The sequence below is a fragment of the Pecten maximus genome, chromosome 5 (assembly GCF_902652985.1).
Source record: "Pecten maximus chromosome 5, xPecMax1.1, whole genome shotgun sequence".
Lineage (NCBI taxonomy): Eukaryota > Metazoa > Mollusca > Bivalvia > Pectinida > Pectinidae > Pecten > Pecten maximus.
This window is the reverse complement of record NC_047019.1, coordinates 35,575,212-35,592,779: the sequence shown is the minus strand read 5'-3', so window position 1 is coordinate 35,592,779 and position 17,568 is coordinate 35,575,212. Positions and strand designations below refer to the sequence as shown.

The following is a 17,568-nucleotide window of genomic DNA, read 5'->3' as shown; positions in this document are numbered from 1 at the left end:
GGGCTCTGCTATATATAAATAAAGGTATGCCATCTGTGATTATTACATAAATACTAAAAAAGTGTACGTCGTTCCAATGACAGCATGCCATCACAACTAAGAGAACCCATACGAAGGTCAAAATGGCATCCATCGCAATGACAAATCCACAATCCATGAATTGTACGAAACAAACACGAAATGTCGAGATATTGGACAATTGTTTTTCACAGTTGCTCACGAATTTGTTGTTTGAGTTCGTTCTAGGGTATGCTCTAGACATGGCCTATTTTTGCACATTCTATACCGAAATTGACAAAACAAAGATAAAATTAGCAATTTATTTATATTGATTCAAGTATTTGTAATGGAATAAATGAAGACCTCATTGGTTAAATACAGGTTTTCTTACAACACCATTTGGAATGAAATGAAAATATGTTTACTGTAATATCGCTGGTACTGCTTGTTGAAGGTCTGGATTTATTCAGTCTGCCACCACAAAGAGTAGACCCACCTGTACTTCTAGTTTGATAACTATAGCAGCTTCACACCCTATCACAAGACTTTTCGGGATTTTTTTTTACTTTTTTGTTTTTTGTTTTTTGTTATTTTCCCAAACGATTTTCTGCAGAAGGCATCTGCCCGCCGTCCTAGACAAAATACAACGTTATCCTAAGTACTAAATTCGTATTATGGCAGTTTTCATTGTGAAGGAAATTTTTTAAAAGTCAAAAAATACTATTTGATTCTCCTTAAAATATAGAAATATATCCAATAAAATTTACTTCTTTAATTACAAGAATAAATTGAAACAATAATTCCTTCATCGATAACATGACGTTAAAGAGGCTTACCCGCAGACGGACCGGTAAACGGCACATCTCCGATCACTAAATAAACTTCAGTACACGTTTCTATGTGACCAAATTAGAGGCTTTCCGACTTTATTTCTTGAAAACAATTACAGAATATGTATTTAAAAGACGTTTTAAAACTCAACCTGAGAGGGAAATGTATGGAATATAACGGCAAATCTTCTTTGTAAATCGCCGCTGCCTTTGAAGTTATCACTGTGCGGCACTGTGCACGTGCTTGTTTCTTTGATGTGTCAATCAAATTAGACATTTTGCGGGTTGCGATTAAATAAATAATATTTAAAAATGAGGTTTTAATATCACTTTTCAGCGTTTTATAAGGAAAATAAAATGAAAAACTCAACAATTCCAACAATCTGTCATGTGTAAAACATCTTTTTCTATTAGCCAATTTTTCTGATCTCTCTGCGGGCAAGCCTCTTTAAATAAATTGTTCTGATTCAATATCAAAAGTTTAGAGCATATCCCTTAAGCGCAATTTATATATACATTTGTAGTTTAGGACCCCTCATACAAACAGGGTAAAATACAACACAAGAAGGCTTACCAATTCATCATCTTTAATATACGTTGGGTATAATATCAGTTAAACGTCAGCAATGGTACTAACACCAGCAGTTTTCATTGTGAAGGAAATTTCAAAAAGGTCACAAAATACGATTTGATTCTCCTTAAAATATAGAATTATATCCAATACAATTTACTTATTTAATTACAAGAATATATTGAAACAATAATTCATTCATCGATAACATGACCCCTCCTATAAACGGTAAAATAAAACACAAGAAGGCTTACCATTTCATCATCTTTAATATAGGTCGGGTATAATATCAGTTAAACGTCAGCAATGATGCAAACACCAGCATCAACTCAAAAGCATTGACACTTAGGGGGGTTGGGGGGTGAACACGAGACGTTTTACACAGAGAAATGTGTAACAACTGGAACTGCCGCCGGGATGGTAGGATGACTAATATCCCGTTTCCCAATCTGACCTGGTTGCCACTCTATAACAAGGTTCTGTCTAAGACTGGGAGAAGGGACGTAACTGGTGTACACAATATCGGTGTCTGCTCACTACATCTGTGATGTTTCATAAAATTTGGATAACCATTTATTCGTACATGATTCAATCTACAATTGTAAAGGGGACATAGATCCAAAACACAGGTGGACAAGGACAACATGCACAAAGTTCAAAGTGTGATGACAACATGCACAAAGTTCAAAGTGTGATGACAACATGCACAAAGTTCAAAGTGTGATGACAACATGCACCAAGTTCAAAGTGTGATGACAACATGCACAAAGCCTCACAAAGTTCCGGAAATTAGTATTCTTCTTTTGTGTATTTTACATTCTTTTCTTATCCGTGGGATTGACTTTTTATCAAGAGAAAATACCCATCATTTTGATGATCCAGCATCGTACAGTTACGCCTGACATTGCCCTTTCGAGGAAAGCCTAATTCAATGTATTGACTAGACTAATAATGTTCAAATAATAAGTAAAAAGAATGATTCAAGATCAATCAGTTTTACGCCTAAGCAATCCGGATATCTGAAGTTAAGATCTGCCATTTATGTACTTTACTTTCCGAGAAACGGAGACACGAGAGAGCAAATTCTCAGCGAACTTTCTTGCAAAAAGAACTTTTACAATACATAATTAAGAGGAAATCGAAAAATAATTTCCAAAGTTATCATGCAATAGAAGATCGTGTATCTCTCGGTTGACTAGAGGAAGGTTAACTCAATACCTGTAATGGCATGACTCTGGCAAGTCAGATCAGGCCAGCTGTATTGGAAGTTATTGATCACTATGGCAATTTGTCCCTTTCGAGGATACAAAGCGCATAACAGTAGTGTAATTAAATATGGGCACCGCACACGTAATAGAATATCAGAAAACTATCAAATTCCATTCATAATTTTGCCTTTAAATGTTCGTTTCTACTTTCACTTTATCGGAGAGTCTAGTTAATACGATTTAATACGATTTTAATACGATAACAGATGCAGACTGTAAGCCTCTATATCCATATCAATATTACAATATTTAATACTTTTGGTGTATTCTATTTCCTTTGTATCTATATATGGCTTAATTTCCCCCAATGATTGACAGGTAGAATTTCAAATTGTTTTACATTTGTTGCATATAGTATCTACAGAGCGGAAGCTACAAATGGTTCTCCTGATGTCCAAGTTACATTGCTTTTTGATGTACATTTGTACTTTTTGAGAATTTGGTGGGCATCATGTCTGGTCCTTAAGAATTGTTTTAATTAAGATCTTATTGGAGTTTTTCTAACTATTTCTGGGGAACAATTTATATCTTCAAGTTGTTGGATTATGTCCCTTTTGCAAGAGTTTGATACGTCTCCTCGAGGCTCTTGGGCAAAAATGCTGCTGAAGAAATTTGCAAGAACTTCAGCTTTGTCCTTGTCGCTGTCACAGCGATTTTCTGGATATTTCCATTCAAGCCTTTGAGGTCTGAAATACCTGTTTTGACTTTTCTTTTAGAGTTGACATATTTCCAGAATCTCTTGTTATTCTTTAATATATTCTGCAATCGTTTTCTCTAGCTCTCGCTTGCTTTTGACTAGAGAATATTTTATTGTACAGATCTTCGCTACAATGGGAATAAGGCAACAGGCATAGCCTATACAAGCCCTCTCCCTAATTGTGGGGATTTTCTTCCAACCTCAGCTGGTTTCTGATTTTTTGCATATTCCTTTAAATTTTCTGCAGTTTTGGCCTCCATGTAGCTTATATGACTTATTGTAACTAACACAGCGGTGTCACAAGAGTCGGTCCCGGACCAGCTTTCAGTATTATATACTGTATGACCGTCGCGTTGTATTATCACTGTTACACTCACTATAGCATGTCCCGGACCAGCTTTCAGTATTATATACTGTATGACCGTCACGTTGTATTATCACTGTTAGACTGTCACTATAGCATATCTCTTATATACAACATAGCATATCTCTTTTATACAACACAGCATATCTCTTATATACAACACAGCATATCTCTTATATACAACATAGCATATCTCTTATATACAACATAGCATATCTCTTTTATACAACACAGCATATCTCTTATATACAACACTTCAATTCTTAAATACATGGTACTTTATGTTACACACATACATAATATTATGTATAGTAAACACAGTAATGGAATAGATTTACTGTGGTTAATGTGACAGGCAAATGTGGTACACGATTGTTCACCATGTTTGGAATATGTCATTTAAGCACTTTGTAAAAATATGTCCAACAATGCTATGCTGAAATAAACAGTGATTACTGAGTGATTTTAAACGTGTAAAGAATTGTAATTACACATAATATAGTAATACAAATGTTAAAAACAACATAGAATGCCGATATAATAAATCTAAAATACCAACAAACATAGATATTTATAGAAATCTTTGAAAAAGTACCAGGAAAAGAAGAGCATGTGTTCCGGAAGAGTAAGTGTCGTCATTGAGGACACCCGATAATATATATAATTGCCAAATTTTAACACAACCAATCATCCAGCTACAGAAGTCGGCCACCCGCCATACAAATGCAGATCTAATCCAGAAACCTCACAATCTAACAAGAGGCCCAATGGGCTTGTATCGCTCACCTGGCTCTACAGCAAATTTGCAGTTGATTGAGGTCATTTTTTACAGATACTATGCTGATAACCAATTTATTCAAATATCAGAGTAAGCTTAGGTTTATTCATGTCAATAAATTTTCTAGTCCTTCATTCCAGCATACTATTGGCCTAATATCGGGTGTTGGTGACTCTTGGCTATTGCAAGATTTAAAAATATTTCACCCCTGTGACCTTGAATGTAGGTCAATGTCATTCATTTGAACAAACTTGGTAGCCCTACACCCTAGCATGCTACAGACTGGCCCAACCTCAAGTACCTAAGTCTCTTGGTGTTTTAGAAGAAGTAGTTTGAAGATAATAGCCTATTTGACCCATGTGACCTTGAATGAAGGTCAAGGTCATTTATTTTAACAAACTTTGTAGCCTTTCATCCCAGCACGCTACAGGCCCAATATCAAGTCGCTGGGCCGGACGGACAGACGGACGGACGGACGCCGAACCACTGCATAAGCTCACTTGCCCTCTCATGTATTTAACCTTAGAGTTGTCGTTCCTAACACCTACTTTTCCTTTTTCATATATATATATAGTCAGGATAAAAACCACAGTAAAAAGTATCGTTCACAATGAAATTTAAAATACCAACACAATTTTAATCTTAAATGCTATTCTGTTGTGGAATATTTCAGTAGAAAATTAAACTAAAGAAAATCATATTTCACACAATTTGATATGAATAAAACAGAGAATGCTTCATAGTTTGTTTAAATCACACATAAAAAGCAGGGTAAATTCATGATGCCAAAATCTTCTTAACAAAATCATAAAAATTCAAGCAAAAATTGATACTGAGTATTAATATGATGCTATAATACATCAAAGCACATATAGTAATCCACATATAGTAATCCACATATAGTAATCCACATCTTGTAATTTAACTAAATCACATGTGTGAAGTATGTTGATGGTACCCTGAACCAAAAATTAAAATGACATCATTAACACAGTGGGGCCAAACAGCATAAAAAAGTCGGATACCACAGTGACATTATCAATATTTATAAAATATAGAAGTGTCAAAAGAACAAGATTACATGGTGGAATGATAAAATAGTATATCTGTCGAATGCCATATAACAAGTAATAGAAATTATTAATTATAAATGAAGTTTGGCGAAACATGTCAAATCAAATGGAACATGACTTTATATAATAGGTATGTTATAAATCTTATCAGGTCTAAAAGAGATTTTTTTTAAATGTGGGAGGGGTTCTCCTGAAAAAGATTCAAATAATGAAAAGATAAAAGGGCAATATAACTTTTGAAAAAAAAAGACAAATCAAAATGCAGATTCATTAAAAACATTGGGGAGTTAATTTCTGAAATAAATGTGTTCCTATCCGGGATTTTTTTAAAAATTGCAAAGTTAATTAAAACTAAATATTATATGTAACTTCAAAGTTATATATCCCAGAGATAGGTGATATAACAAGGTGACGTGACTAGAACTATTTGTATTGCTTTGTTTAGAAGTGACATGTACTTCAATTATATCATCATTACACGTGTACTGTAGGGGACATCACATCATTACACGTGTACTGTAGAGGACATCACATCATAACACGTGTACTGTAGAGGACATCACATCATTACACGTGTACTGTAGAGGACATCACATCATTACACGTGTACTGTAGAGGACCTCACACCATTACACGTGTACTGTAGAGGACATCACATCATTACATGTGTACTGTAGAGGACATCACATCATTACACGTGTACTGTAGAGGACATCACATCATTACACGTGTACTGTAGAGGACATCACATCATTACACGTGTACTGTAGAGGACCTCACATCATTACACGTGTACTGTAGAGGACATCACATCATTACACGTGTACTGTAGAGGACATCACATCATTACACGTGTACTGTAGAGGACCTCATATCATTACACATGTACTGTAGAGGACCTCACATCATTACACGTGTACTGTAGAGGACATCACATCATTACACGTGTACTGTAGAGGACATCACATCATTACATGTGTACTGTAGGGGACATCACATCATTACACCTGTACTGTAGAGGAAGCTATGTAAAATGGGATTTATTCAGCAAGTTCAATACTTTGTTATGCAAGAAGCCTCTAGGGAAATGTCATATAAAATATTTCAACAAGTTAAATAAATTTCATTTTACATAACGAGTGTAAGATTCTGTTTGACAAAGGAAAACTTTCAAATTATGCTATGTTTTTCTCTATGGCGACAAATGTATTATGTCGGAAGGTTATTGTGATGTCTTTGTTACGCTCTATTGATGATATCACTAAAGCCATATTCCATATGTGTCTTACAATATTCATGAAATACCAGTTTATGTCATAGTAGCCAATTAAGAGATGAATAATCTTATGACCTGTTACATACGTAAGGGAAAGCGTTAATCTGTACAAAGCACTACCATATCCCATCTCCTTCATACACTTCATATAGTACATATATGATAAAATAAATATTCGGTAAAGAAACAACAAGTATTAGCTCTCCATTTCTTTTAACATCTGAAATGTGTCGGAGAAAAAGCGTGTAACAGAAGCCAAAATTCCCGTTCTCTCCTGTAACTCAGCTGGTTCAACCTGTCCAGTAATGTGAAGAGAGATTTCACTACCAATGGGGCTATAAGGTGTTGACTGACTATCACTCTCTACTGACGGACCAGTCCTTGTATCCTGTAGTGGGGCAGTGTCTACACCTCTACCCTGTGGTGAAAGTTCTTGTACACCTGTTTGGGTCAGGTGTATTTGACTTATATTGTGTGATATCCCATCTCCTTGTCCAGGTGTAACTGATGACCTTGTCGTTGACCTTGTCGTGTTGTGTGTGGTAGTAGGATCAGGCTGTGTAACACCTTGGCTGATTGCTGATGGTTTACACTGTCTTTCTGGACTGTCTCCATCTTGTCCCTTATGTCGCGGTCTTACAGCTTGAGGTGGACACTGGTCAGAGTATTGTGTTTTGTCTTGACTGATCTCCCGAAAAGCTGAAGACTTGAATTGTCCACTTGCAAACAGTTTGTCACTGGCAAAAGAACTGTGTAGTGGATCATCTTGATCTTCTACTGAAGGATCCTGGGTATGAAAGTCTGTTCTACCTAGGTCTACTGAAGGATCCTGGGTATGAAAGTCTGTACTACCTAGGTAAGACATTGCATTGTACTGTGAGACAACCTCATATCTTGAGCCTTCTGTGACCAGTGACTGGCAGTCCGGGGACAAATGGCCAGTTCTGCTGCTGTACACCATTTTCTCGTTTGTCTCACTACAATTATCGTCTTCTGTCATATCCGTAGTTGTGGATGTACTCCTTGGTGATTGGAGAACTACACCATCAAAATGGCTTATACTGACAAATCTTTTGTCATCAGGCAGACTGTTGTTTGCAGTATCAACCGGAGAGACTGTTTTCGTAAAATCAGGTAGTTCTGGGTCATGGTCTTGCAATGAGTTGTCTTCAAAACTTGCTTCTTGGTTCATTTTCTTCCCTGGAATACTTCTATGAGAGCTAACTTTGTATGGCTGTAAGTTGTTATCTTCAACTGACATTAAGGAATGCATACCTTTACCAGACTGATTTTTACACGTTATCCTGGTATTTTCCTCCAAGGTATTTGATCGTTTCTTTCCCATAGCAATATCTTCCTGATAACTGTCATTACTTTCTAACATTTTCACATCGTTGTTATTTTCACTTTTAACATCAGGCGGAGTTGATTTATTTTTAACTGTGTCACACCCTGTTATGTTCCACTGACTCGTCCTGGTGTGGTCTGGAGATAAGTCATTATTTTTCATTGATCTGTTCCCACTCTCCATCGAGTCCTGGTTGGTCAGTGTAATATCATAGCGAGGTTTCTCGTCTCTATTTCCTATATACTGACCTTCCATCTTCGCTGTATTTGGTTCTGGGTTTTCTTCGTGATACAGATGTGGTTCTGATTTTTCTCCACTTAGCAGACGACTAGAAGAATCCTGTGTATGATGGCTAATGACAGTTGTATCACGTACAGAAGGCGCTTGTGTGGCAGCTTCACCTGCAGATGGATAATTCAACAAATGGTTTGATTTGTTCACATTCCGTCAAACAACAAACAAGCAAACATTTAAAACAAGCAATGTGCTGTTCTGGATGTTGATTGATACAAAATAGCTTACTTTTTGTGGTTCAAAACGTCTCAAAACCAAGACCTTCTGCACAAAATTATTTTTTTCTTAACTGTTAAGAATTTAAATAAACCATCATTAAACAATTCTAAAAAGCCTACAGATGATAAGAACATAAACTGGACTATTCCAAGTGTAGGTATTGTGAGGAATCATACCGGTGACATCTGTATCCTCTAATAGACGACTAGCCTTGTCCTGTGAATTATGGCTTGGAACAATCAAATGGGTCGCAGTTGGACTTTGAGCATCATCATCATCATCATCATCATCATCACCATCATCTAAAAATTGGATAAATTTGTCAATAACAATCAATATCCATATTTTTCTTATTGAACTTTGTTTTTTACAACACTGATCAAATTTTATAACTAAGGACACTTTTTACTGAATAGTATATTGCTTTCTTGACTTAAGATCCACAATTCTAAAAAGGAACAATTATGTACATGAAAAAAAAACAGTATTAGAAGCCACTAAACTAGATATTAAGCTCTTAAAACATCTTTGATCACAACCTTATTACAGAGGATATTTGGTTACATACCTAAATGGCTTGATGTAGGTGGGCTAAATCCTATGCCATTTGTAGAAGAATGTGCAGAGGGTGTTCCTTCAACATTTTTCTCTCCTATAAAAAAAAGATAAAACATCATTAAAGTCTCGCCACAGTTAAACCACATGCCGACAGCATCCACAGAGGATGGGGCTACAATAAATAGAGGATATCTAACAGTGTTTTCAGTAATACCAAATATATTTCACCAGTGGGGCTAATATTTTGATATTTTTCACGAGTGAAAAATATCAAAATATTAGCCGCATGAGTGAAATATATTTGGTATTACTGAAGGCACTGTTAGATATTCTGTTTATTACATTTTTTATCAACGGAAAACCTACCCCGTATGCTAACTAGGCCTACAGCGATAATTTGTAAACAAAAAATGTAGTTCCCCCTGTCCAGGTGCTGAGATATATGTCGGGCTTTCTGATTGGTCAATTATTTTGGTATTTTCTAATCATTCATTTGATTGGTCAAATCAGCAAAAGTGATATTTTTCACTAGTGAAAAATATCACTTTTATAGAATGAATATTTTTTGATATTTCACTGGTAAAAATGTAATAAACAGAGGATATTAAATGGTTTCCAGTTTAATATAACATATATTTCACAAGTATGACAGAATATCAATATCTTCCTGAGTGCGAAACATGAGTGTAAAATCTCTAAATATTTTGTCATATGAGTGAAAAATATGTTATATTCAATGGTATCTTAAAAGATTTATTCTGATTAGGAATTTTGAACAAAAACTGATTTCCTTTATTTTATTTAGTTGTATTATTTGTGAAGCACTTTTCTGGAACTTCCTGCTGTATTCACGGCATGTCTGATAAAATAAGGGAGGCTACTCTTACCATTTCTGTGTACAGTCCATCACAATGATAACCTCTACTTACCTTTGATATGTTCCAGGACAAACTGGAGAAAAAATGAATTCATGCTGATAAGTCCAGTTTTTCTGTCTACCTCCACCATCCCTCTGAACCGCAGCGGAAGGAGGAATCTTAGCTTAAATACAGCCGTGTTTGCCTCAAATTCTACAATACAGTATATACTCTATATCACTTAATGCATACAGTTTGTTTATGACATAGGTGTTTTTGACATTTAAGATATGTATCTTTTATTTACATAAAAATACATTTCATACAGTCAAACCTTGATGATTCAAACTTCGTTGATTCAATTTTCTCGCTGTATCACCGCTGTACAGGTGTTTGTCTTTACCCCGTGGCAAGATTTCACACCTCTTCCACAAACGCTTTGACTGACAACAGGGATTACGATAGCATTTGTTAGCTAATTCTGATCATGAGGTTAACTAAAATCAGGCCTAATTAATAGATAAATGGTGTATTTAGAAATAATGGCATTTAATCACTATGGTATAACATAATGGTAGTTCATCTTCGATGATTGCCGCTGCCACTGAAATCAGCGGTCAGTGAGTAGATTTTACAAAAGAGTTAAAACAAGCGGATAAATTTTAAATGCACACAATTAGTGATGTCTTCATTCATACTCAAAGTGCCATGTTTCAAACTTATACATTAATATCCAGGTTATCCATCATTTGTCATTTAATCATGCATTCTCCAACTGATCTACATTCTGCATTTTATATATCCGCATAACGTAACCACATGGTTCTTCAACAGAAAAACTTTAACGTAAGTGTGCATTGTACTTTTTTGGCTTTATCTGTTAAAGATGATATAATTGTTTTGTAAATGATAAATTATTTGTTTAATTAATTAAATGCTAAATTGATGAAAGGTATTATTTTGTTGTGTTTGGGGTAAATTAACTAACCTTTTCGATGTGAGCCTGACAGGCGACGATCAATACGAGGACATGTAACAGCTATGTAACAGTTATAGTCATTGTCAAGAAAAGATTGATCTATAGTCAACCATGAATAATTTGAAGTGCCGCTGTTTCAAAGTTTTTCTGTTAGTCCCTTGAACTTCAAAGCATCGACGTTTGACTGTATATATATATGCATAATATTTTACAATTTATTTGAAATTTGACCTGGAGCTAAAGGTCACAACTACTAATAAAGAATTACCCATATAAACTACAAGTACTTACCTAATCCTGTGGCAGCTTCAGCAATACTAACTACTTTCCCCTCTTCTTTGTTGATCATCTCAGCAAGAGACCTGAGATTTTTCCTGTTTTCACTTGACATGCGGTTTATATATTCCCTCAGCTGTGCATCTATTTAAGAAAAAAACAACAGAAAATGGCAGATCTGGTTTTAAACTTCATGTTCCAAAACAATTCATCATTCTGTACAAATCTATACTCCAGTAAGTTGTCCACAGTGACTTACCATAGCGATCATTCTGTACAAATCTATACTCCAGTAAGGTGTTCACAGTGAGTTACCATAGCGATCATTCTGTACAAATCTATACTCCAGTAAGTTGTCCTCAGTGACTTATCATAGCGATCATTCTGTACAATCTATACTCCAGTAAGTTGTCCACAGTGACTTACCATAACGATCATTCTGTACAAATCTATACTCCAGTAAGTTGTCCACAGTGACTTACCATAGCGATCATTCTGTACAAATCTATACTCCAGTAAGTTGTCCATAGTGAGTTACCATAGCGATCATTCTGTACAAATCTATACTCCAGTAAGTTGTCCACAGTAACTTACCATAATGATCATTCTGTACAAATCTATACTCCAGTAAGTTGTCCACAGTAACTTACCATAGCGATCATTCTGTACAAATCTATACTCCAGTAAGTTGTCCTCAGTGAGTTACCATAGCGATCATTCTGTACAAATCTATACTCCAGTAAGTTGTCCTCAGTGACTTATCATAGCGATCATTCTGTACAAATCTATACTCCAGTAAGTTGTCCACAGTGACTTACCATAGCGATCATTCTGTACAAATCTATACTCCAGTAAGTTGTCCACAGTGACTTACCATAACGATCATTCTGTACAAATCTATACTCCAGTAAGTTGTCCACAGTGACTTACCATAGCAATCATTCTGTACAAATCTATACTCCAGTAAGTTATCCACAGTGACTTACCATAGCGATCATTCTGTACAAATCTATACTCCAGTAAGTTGTCCACAGTGACTTACCATAACGATCATTCTGTACAAATCTATACTCCAGTAAGTTGTCCACAGTGACTTACCATAGCGATCATTCTGTACAAATCTATACTCCAGTAAGTTGTCCTCAGTGACTTATCATAGCGATCATTCTGTACAAATCTATACTCCAGTAAGTTGTCCACAGTGACTTACCATAACGATCATTCTGTACAAATCTATACTCCAGTAAGTTGTCCTCAGTGACTTACCATAGCGATCATTCTGTACAAATCTATACTCCAGTAAGTTGTCCACAGTGACTTACCATAATGATCATTCTGTACAAATCTATACTCCAGTAAGTTGTCCACAGTGACTTACCATAACGATCATTCTGTACAAATCTATACTCCAGTAAGTTGTCCACAGTGACTTACCATAGCGATCATTCTGTACAAATCTATACTCCAGTAAGGTGTCCTCAGTGAGTTACCATAACGATCATTCTGTACAAATCTATACTCCAGTAAGGTGTCCTCAGTGACTTACCATAACGATCATTCTGTACAAATCTATACTCCAGTAAGTTGTCCACAGTGACTTACCATAGCGATCATTCTGTACAAATGACTTACCATAACGATCATCTTTAGGATGTAAGTCATCACTGTGCATAAACATCTTGCTATCAAATTCTTTCAACAGGGCAACAATTTCATCAGGGGTACAATCACCTTCACGAAGCATGGCACCTGGAAATAAGGTAACTCTATTTGTTTTTAAATCTGAAATAACATTGTATGTTTCTTTTTCTTTACAAAAATCAATAGTTAATTCAGATGATATTTAAACCAAACATTCTGTTAAAAGTTAGCTTGTCAGTGATGTTAGTGATGTCATACAGTTTTATTGACTTATAGGACTTGTCAGTGATGTTAGTGACATCATACAGTTTTTTTGTTGACTTATAGGACTCGTCAGTGATGTTAGTGACATCATACAGTTTTTTTGTTGTTATAGGACTCGTCAGTGATGTTAGTGACATCATACAGCTGTGTTGACTTATAGGATGTGTCAGTGATGTTAGTGACATCATACAGTTTTTTTGTTGTTATAGGATTCGTCAGTGATGTTAGTGACATCATACAGTTTTTTTGTTGTCCTTATAGGACTCGTCATTGATGCTAAGAGCCAAAAGGGGTAGTAAAAGAGATACACAATGTATAAACAAACCCGTTTCGTATTTAAGCCATCAATCCTTACTGAAATCATGACTTATAAATTATACCTAAACCTAACCGAAGCTTAGTTTAAGAAGACTCTATATCTAACATGTTTTTAACGTACCTGCTTGTATGATAGTAGGTGGCAATCCATCACATAACCTTACAATTGCAGACAAACATTTGTCATCAATTTTAGTTCCTGACACTTCATTCTGTAGCAAGCATTTTGCTTCTTTCTCGTCCATTTCCTCCATGTCAATTTTACAAGAAATTGTGCCTAACTTAGCAAACTTTGTGGTCTGTGTGGAGGTTATAAACACCAGGAAGTTGTTAACCTTTAGAAGGTCTCTGATAATCTCTTTATAGATTTTGTCCCACAGATAGTCCTTGTCCTTATCATGTGGTGTTCCATCTTTCTTAGCCTTACCACAGGCTTTTTCCAAATTGTCTAGAAACACGATAAACTTGTGACTTGGCTCAGCGTTCATTTTGTTTTCAATGCGACTCATACATTCTATGTAATCCTCTTCATCCTCTTCCTCATTATCACTATGGTTGGGGCTTTTTCTCCATTTATGCATTTCAACACCATAAAATTTGCAAAGACTGTTTAAAAAACTTTCGAAGGTTCTGATTTTATCAAAATCAAATGTTCCAACATGTACCTTCTGGTTCCTTGAAACATCCTGCTGAATCTGTCGTAAAAATTTCCGCATCAAGCATGACTTTCCTACTCTTTTTTTCCCATAAACACCATAAATTCTGTACTGGTGATCCTGAGGGCCTCCACGGGCTGGTCTGGTATTGTACTTCTCTTTCAACCATGCCATAACATCCCTCCTCTCTACAAACCTCTTCATAGGTTCTGTGGAGCCTTCTGCCATTGTCAGTAATTATGAGATGCAGATAATGAATTAAAACTGCTGATCCATCTGTAACTAAGTAAGATCAAGATAAGGCTTCAATCTGTTAGTTACTCAAAAATAATTACAGAAAAATAGGTAAATATAAATATATGTCAATATTCAGCTCTTACAGAAACTAACTGTCCACACATAAATTCTGATCTGACTGTCATTTACAATCAGGTCAGCTGGCACAGTAGTAACACACTCACCTAACTTTTAATTGTCTTCTTAAAATCTCTAATTTAATTTTTACCTCATTTTAAAATTGTTAAAATATTTCATAGAACAAATACAAATGATTTGAAATTCTTATTATTGGACAAGGTAATATGATCAATAATATGCTGATATTGTATAGAACTGTGGTCCTGAGATAGCTGTCAAAAATGTTCAAAGTGAGAGATGGATATGATATAGGTTAAACTGTTTGTATACTGTTGACAACTAACAACAGTAACACAGGGACCTGATAGTCAGGTCAGAGTTAATCAACGACAGTAACACAGGGACCTGATAGTCAGGTCACAGATAATCAACAACAGTAACACAGGGACCTGATAGTCAGGTCACAGATAATCAACAACAGTAACACAGGGACCAGATAGTCAAGTCACAGATAATCAACAACAGTAACACAGGGACCAGATAGTCAGGTCAGAGTTAATCAACGACAGTAACACAGGGACCTGATAGTCAGGTCACTGATAATCAACAACAGTAACACAGGGACCAGATAGTCAGGTCAGAGTTAATCAACGACAGTAACACAGGGACCTGATAGTCAGGTCACTGATAATCAACTAGAGTAACACAGGGACCTGATAGTCAAGTCACTGATAATCAACTACAGTAACACAGGGACCTGATAGTCAGGTCACTGATAATCAACAACAGTAACACAGGGACCTGATAGTGTGGTCACAGATAATCAACTACAGTAACACAGGGACCTGATAGTCAGGTCACTGATAATCAACTACAGTAACACAGGGACCTGATAGCGTGGTCACAGACAATCAACAACAGTAACACAGGGACCTGATAGTGTGGTCACTGATAATCAACTACAATAACACAGGGACCTGATAGTCAGGTCACAGATAATCAACTACAGTAACACAGGGACCTGAAAGTCAAGTCACTGATAATCAACTACAGTAACACAGGGACCTGATAGTGTGGTCACAGATAATCAACTAGAGTAACACAGGGACCTGATAGTCTGGTCACTGATAATCAACTACAGTAACACAGGGACCTGATAGTCAGATCACTGATAATCAACTAGAGTAACACAGGGACCTGATAGTCAAGTCACTGATAATCAACTACAGTAACACAGGGACCTGATAGTCAGGTCACTGATAATCAACAACAGTAACACAGGGACCTGATAGTGTGGTCACAGACAATCAACAACAGTAACACAGGGACCTGATAGTGTGGTCACTGATAATCAACTACAGTAACACAGGGACCTGATAGTCAGGTCACAGATAATCAACAACAGTAACACAGGGACCTGATAGTCAAGTCACTGATAATCAACTACAGTAACACAGGGACCTGATAGTCAGGTCACAGATAATCAACTAGAGTAACACAGGGACCTGATAGTCAGGTCACAGATAATCAACTACAGTAACACAGGGACCTGATAGTCAGATCACTGATAATCAACTAGAGTAACACAGGGACCTGATAGTCAGGTCACTGATAATCAACTAGTGTAACACAGGGACCTGATAGTCAGGTCACAGATAATCAACTACAGTAACACAGGGACCTGATAGTCAGATCACAGACAATCAACTACAGTAACACAGGGACCTGATAGTCAGATCACTGATAATCAACTAGAGTAACACAGGGACCTGATAGTCACGTCACTGATGATAAACTACTAAATTATCATTAAATGACCGGTGACGATCAGTAAATGGCAAAAAATGTTTGTATGAAAATTTCAGAAATTTATCGCAAAGCTGACTAGCCGATCGCAAGGAAAGTTTCGTCTGAATGGCAACACTGGTGAACAACGTCAAGTCACACCTGGATTAAGTCTACATGAGTTAGCCACACGCTAACCTATGTCTGGTTAACTTACATGATTCTGGGTGTGTAATGAAAAACTAAAGAATTCAGAGAGATCATCTAATTGTTTTTTGCGCGTGTGGGACAGTTACAATGATATCAATGTACATGTAATTAGTGTTTATCTATGTCGTGCTAGGCCTTCTTTTTTTTTTTAAACAATGTGAAAAAAACTCAAAGTCGGCAGTTCATTTAGTTTTACATGAATACAAATAGGCCTAGCCATTTTTATCATGAAAAAATGATCAATTCAACAACTATTTTGATCATTTGAACAAAAACAAGGCTGGCCCAATATAGATAAATATAAACTCTTCTTTTGCATAGCCCGAGTTATACCAAACATCTATTTGTCAGAATGTCCAAGTCTGGAGTCAGGGTCAGAGGAAACTCTGTGTACCAAATCCGTTGGTGGAACTGGCTTGATCTGTTGACCGCGTACAAGTAAACTGTTACGGAAATGGAAATGTATAGTTACCTCGAGCTCATCAATGCTTAAAACCCAAACGGCGAGTGCCAGCGTTAAGTCGACAACACACCAACTGTATACCACACAGCAAAAGCCACATGTCAAGAAAATTTCCTTTGTGTATCGGTTTCCATTCTAATGATAGGCTAATCATGCAATAATATCCCTGTCCAGATTACACTTCCAAGAATACGTGTCCCAATCGACTTCCGGTAACGTCACAGCGCCGAGGTCACTCCCTAACGTATACTGTACTTAAAACGAAAGTAGTTATACATTCCAGGGTTTTTCCCCCTTTGTCTATTGAATATGCTTGGTTGTCAATAGAGTTTGATTACATCATAACTGTCTACTTTGGATAAATTTTTACTTATTACAGTTTTATATACTCATAAAGATTGTGACGTTTTCCTCTTCGAATATTAAATGCATCAATCCAAGATTAAACAGGAGGCCAAGAAGCGAACTGCTAGGCTTATTGCTCTC

General features: G+C 36.2%; 1 protein-coding gene across 1 annotated transcript; it reads right to left on the bottom strand.

Moving 5' to 3' along the window:
• Positions 1-3,899: 3,899 nt before the first annotated feature.
• Positions 3,900-17,298, bottom strand: LOC117327899. Its single transcript, XM_033885130.1, has 8 exons — positions 17,092-17,298; positions 13,733-14,549; positions 13,021-13,137; positions 11,404-11,532; positions 10,206-10,346; positions 9,287-9,370; positions 8,895-9,020; positions 3,900-8,606 (listed from the first exon to the last, which is right to left on the bottom strand). Exons 2-8 carry the CDS (start codon positions 14,493-14,495, stop codon positions 7,054-7,056), a joined length of 2,913 nt encoding a protein of 970 aa, XP_033741021.1. The 5' UTR covers positions 14,496-14,549; positions 17,092-17,298; the 3' UTR covers positions 3,900-7,053.
• Positions 17,299-17,568: the final 270 nt, after the last annotated feature.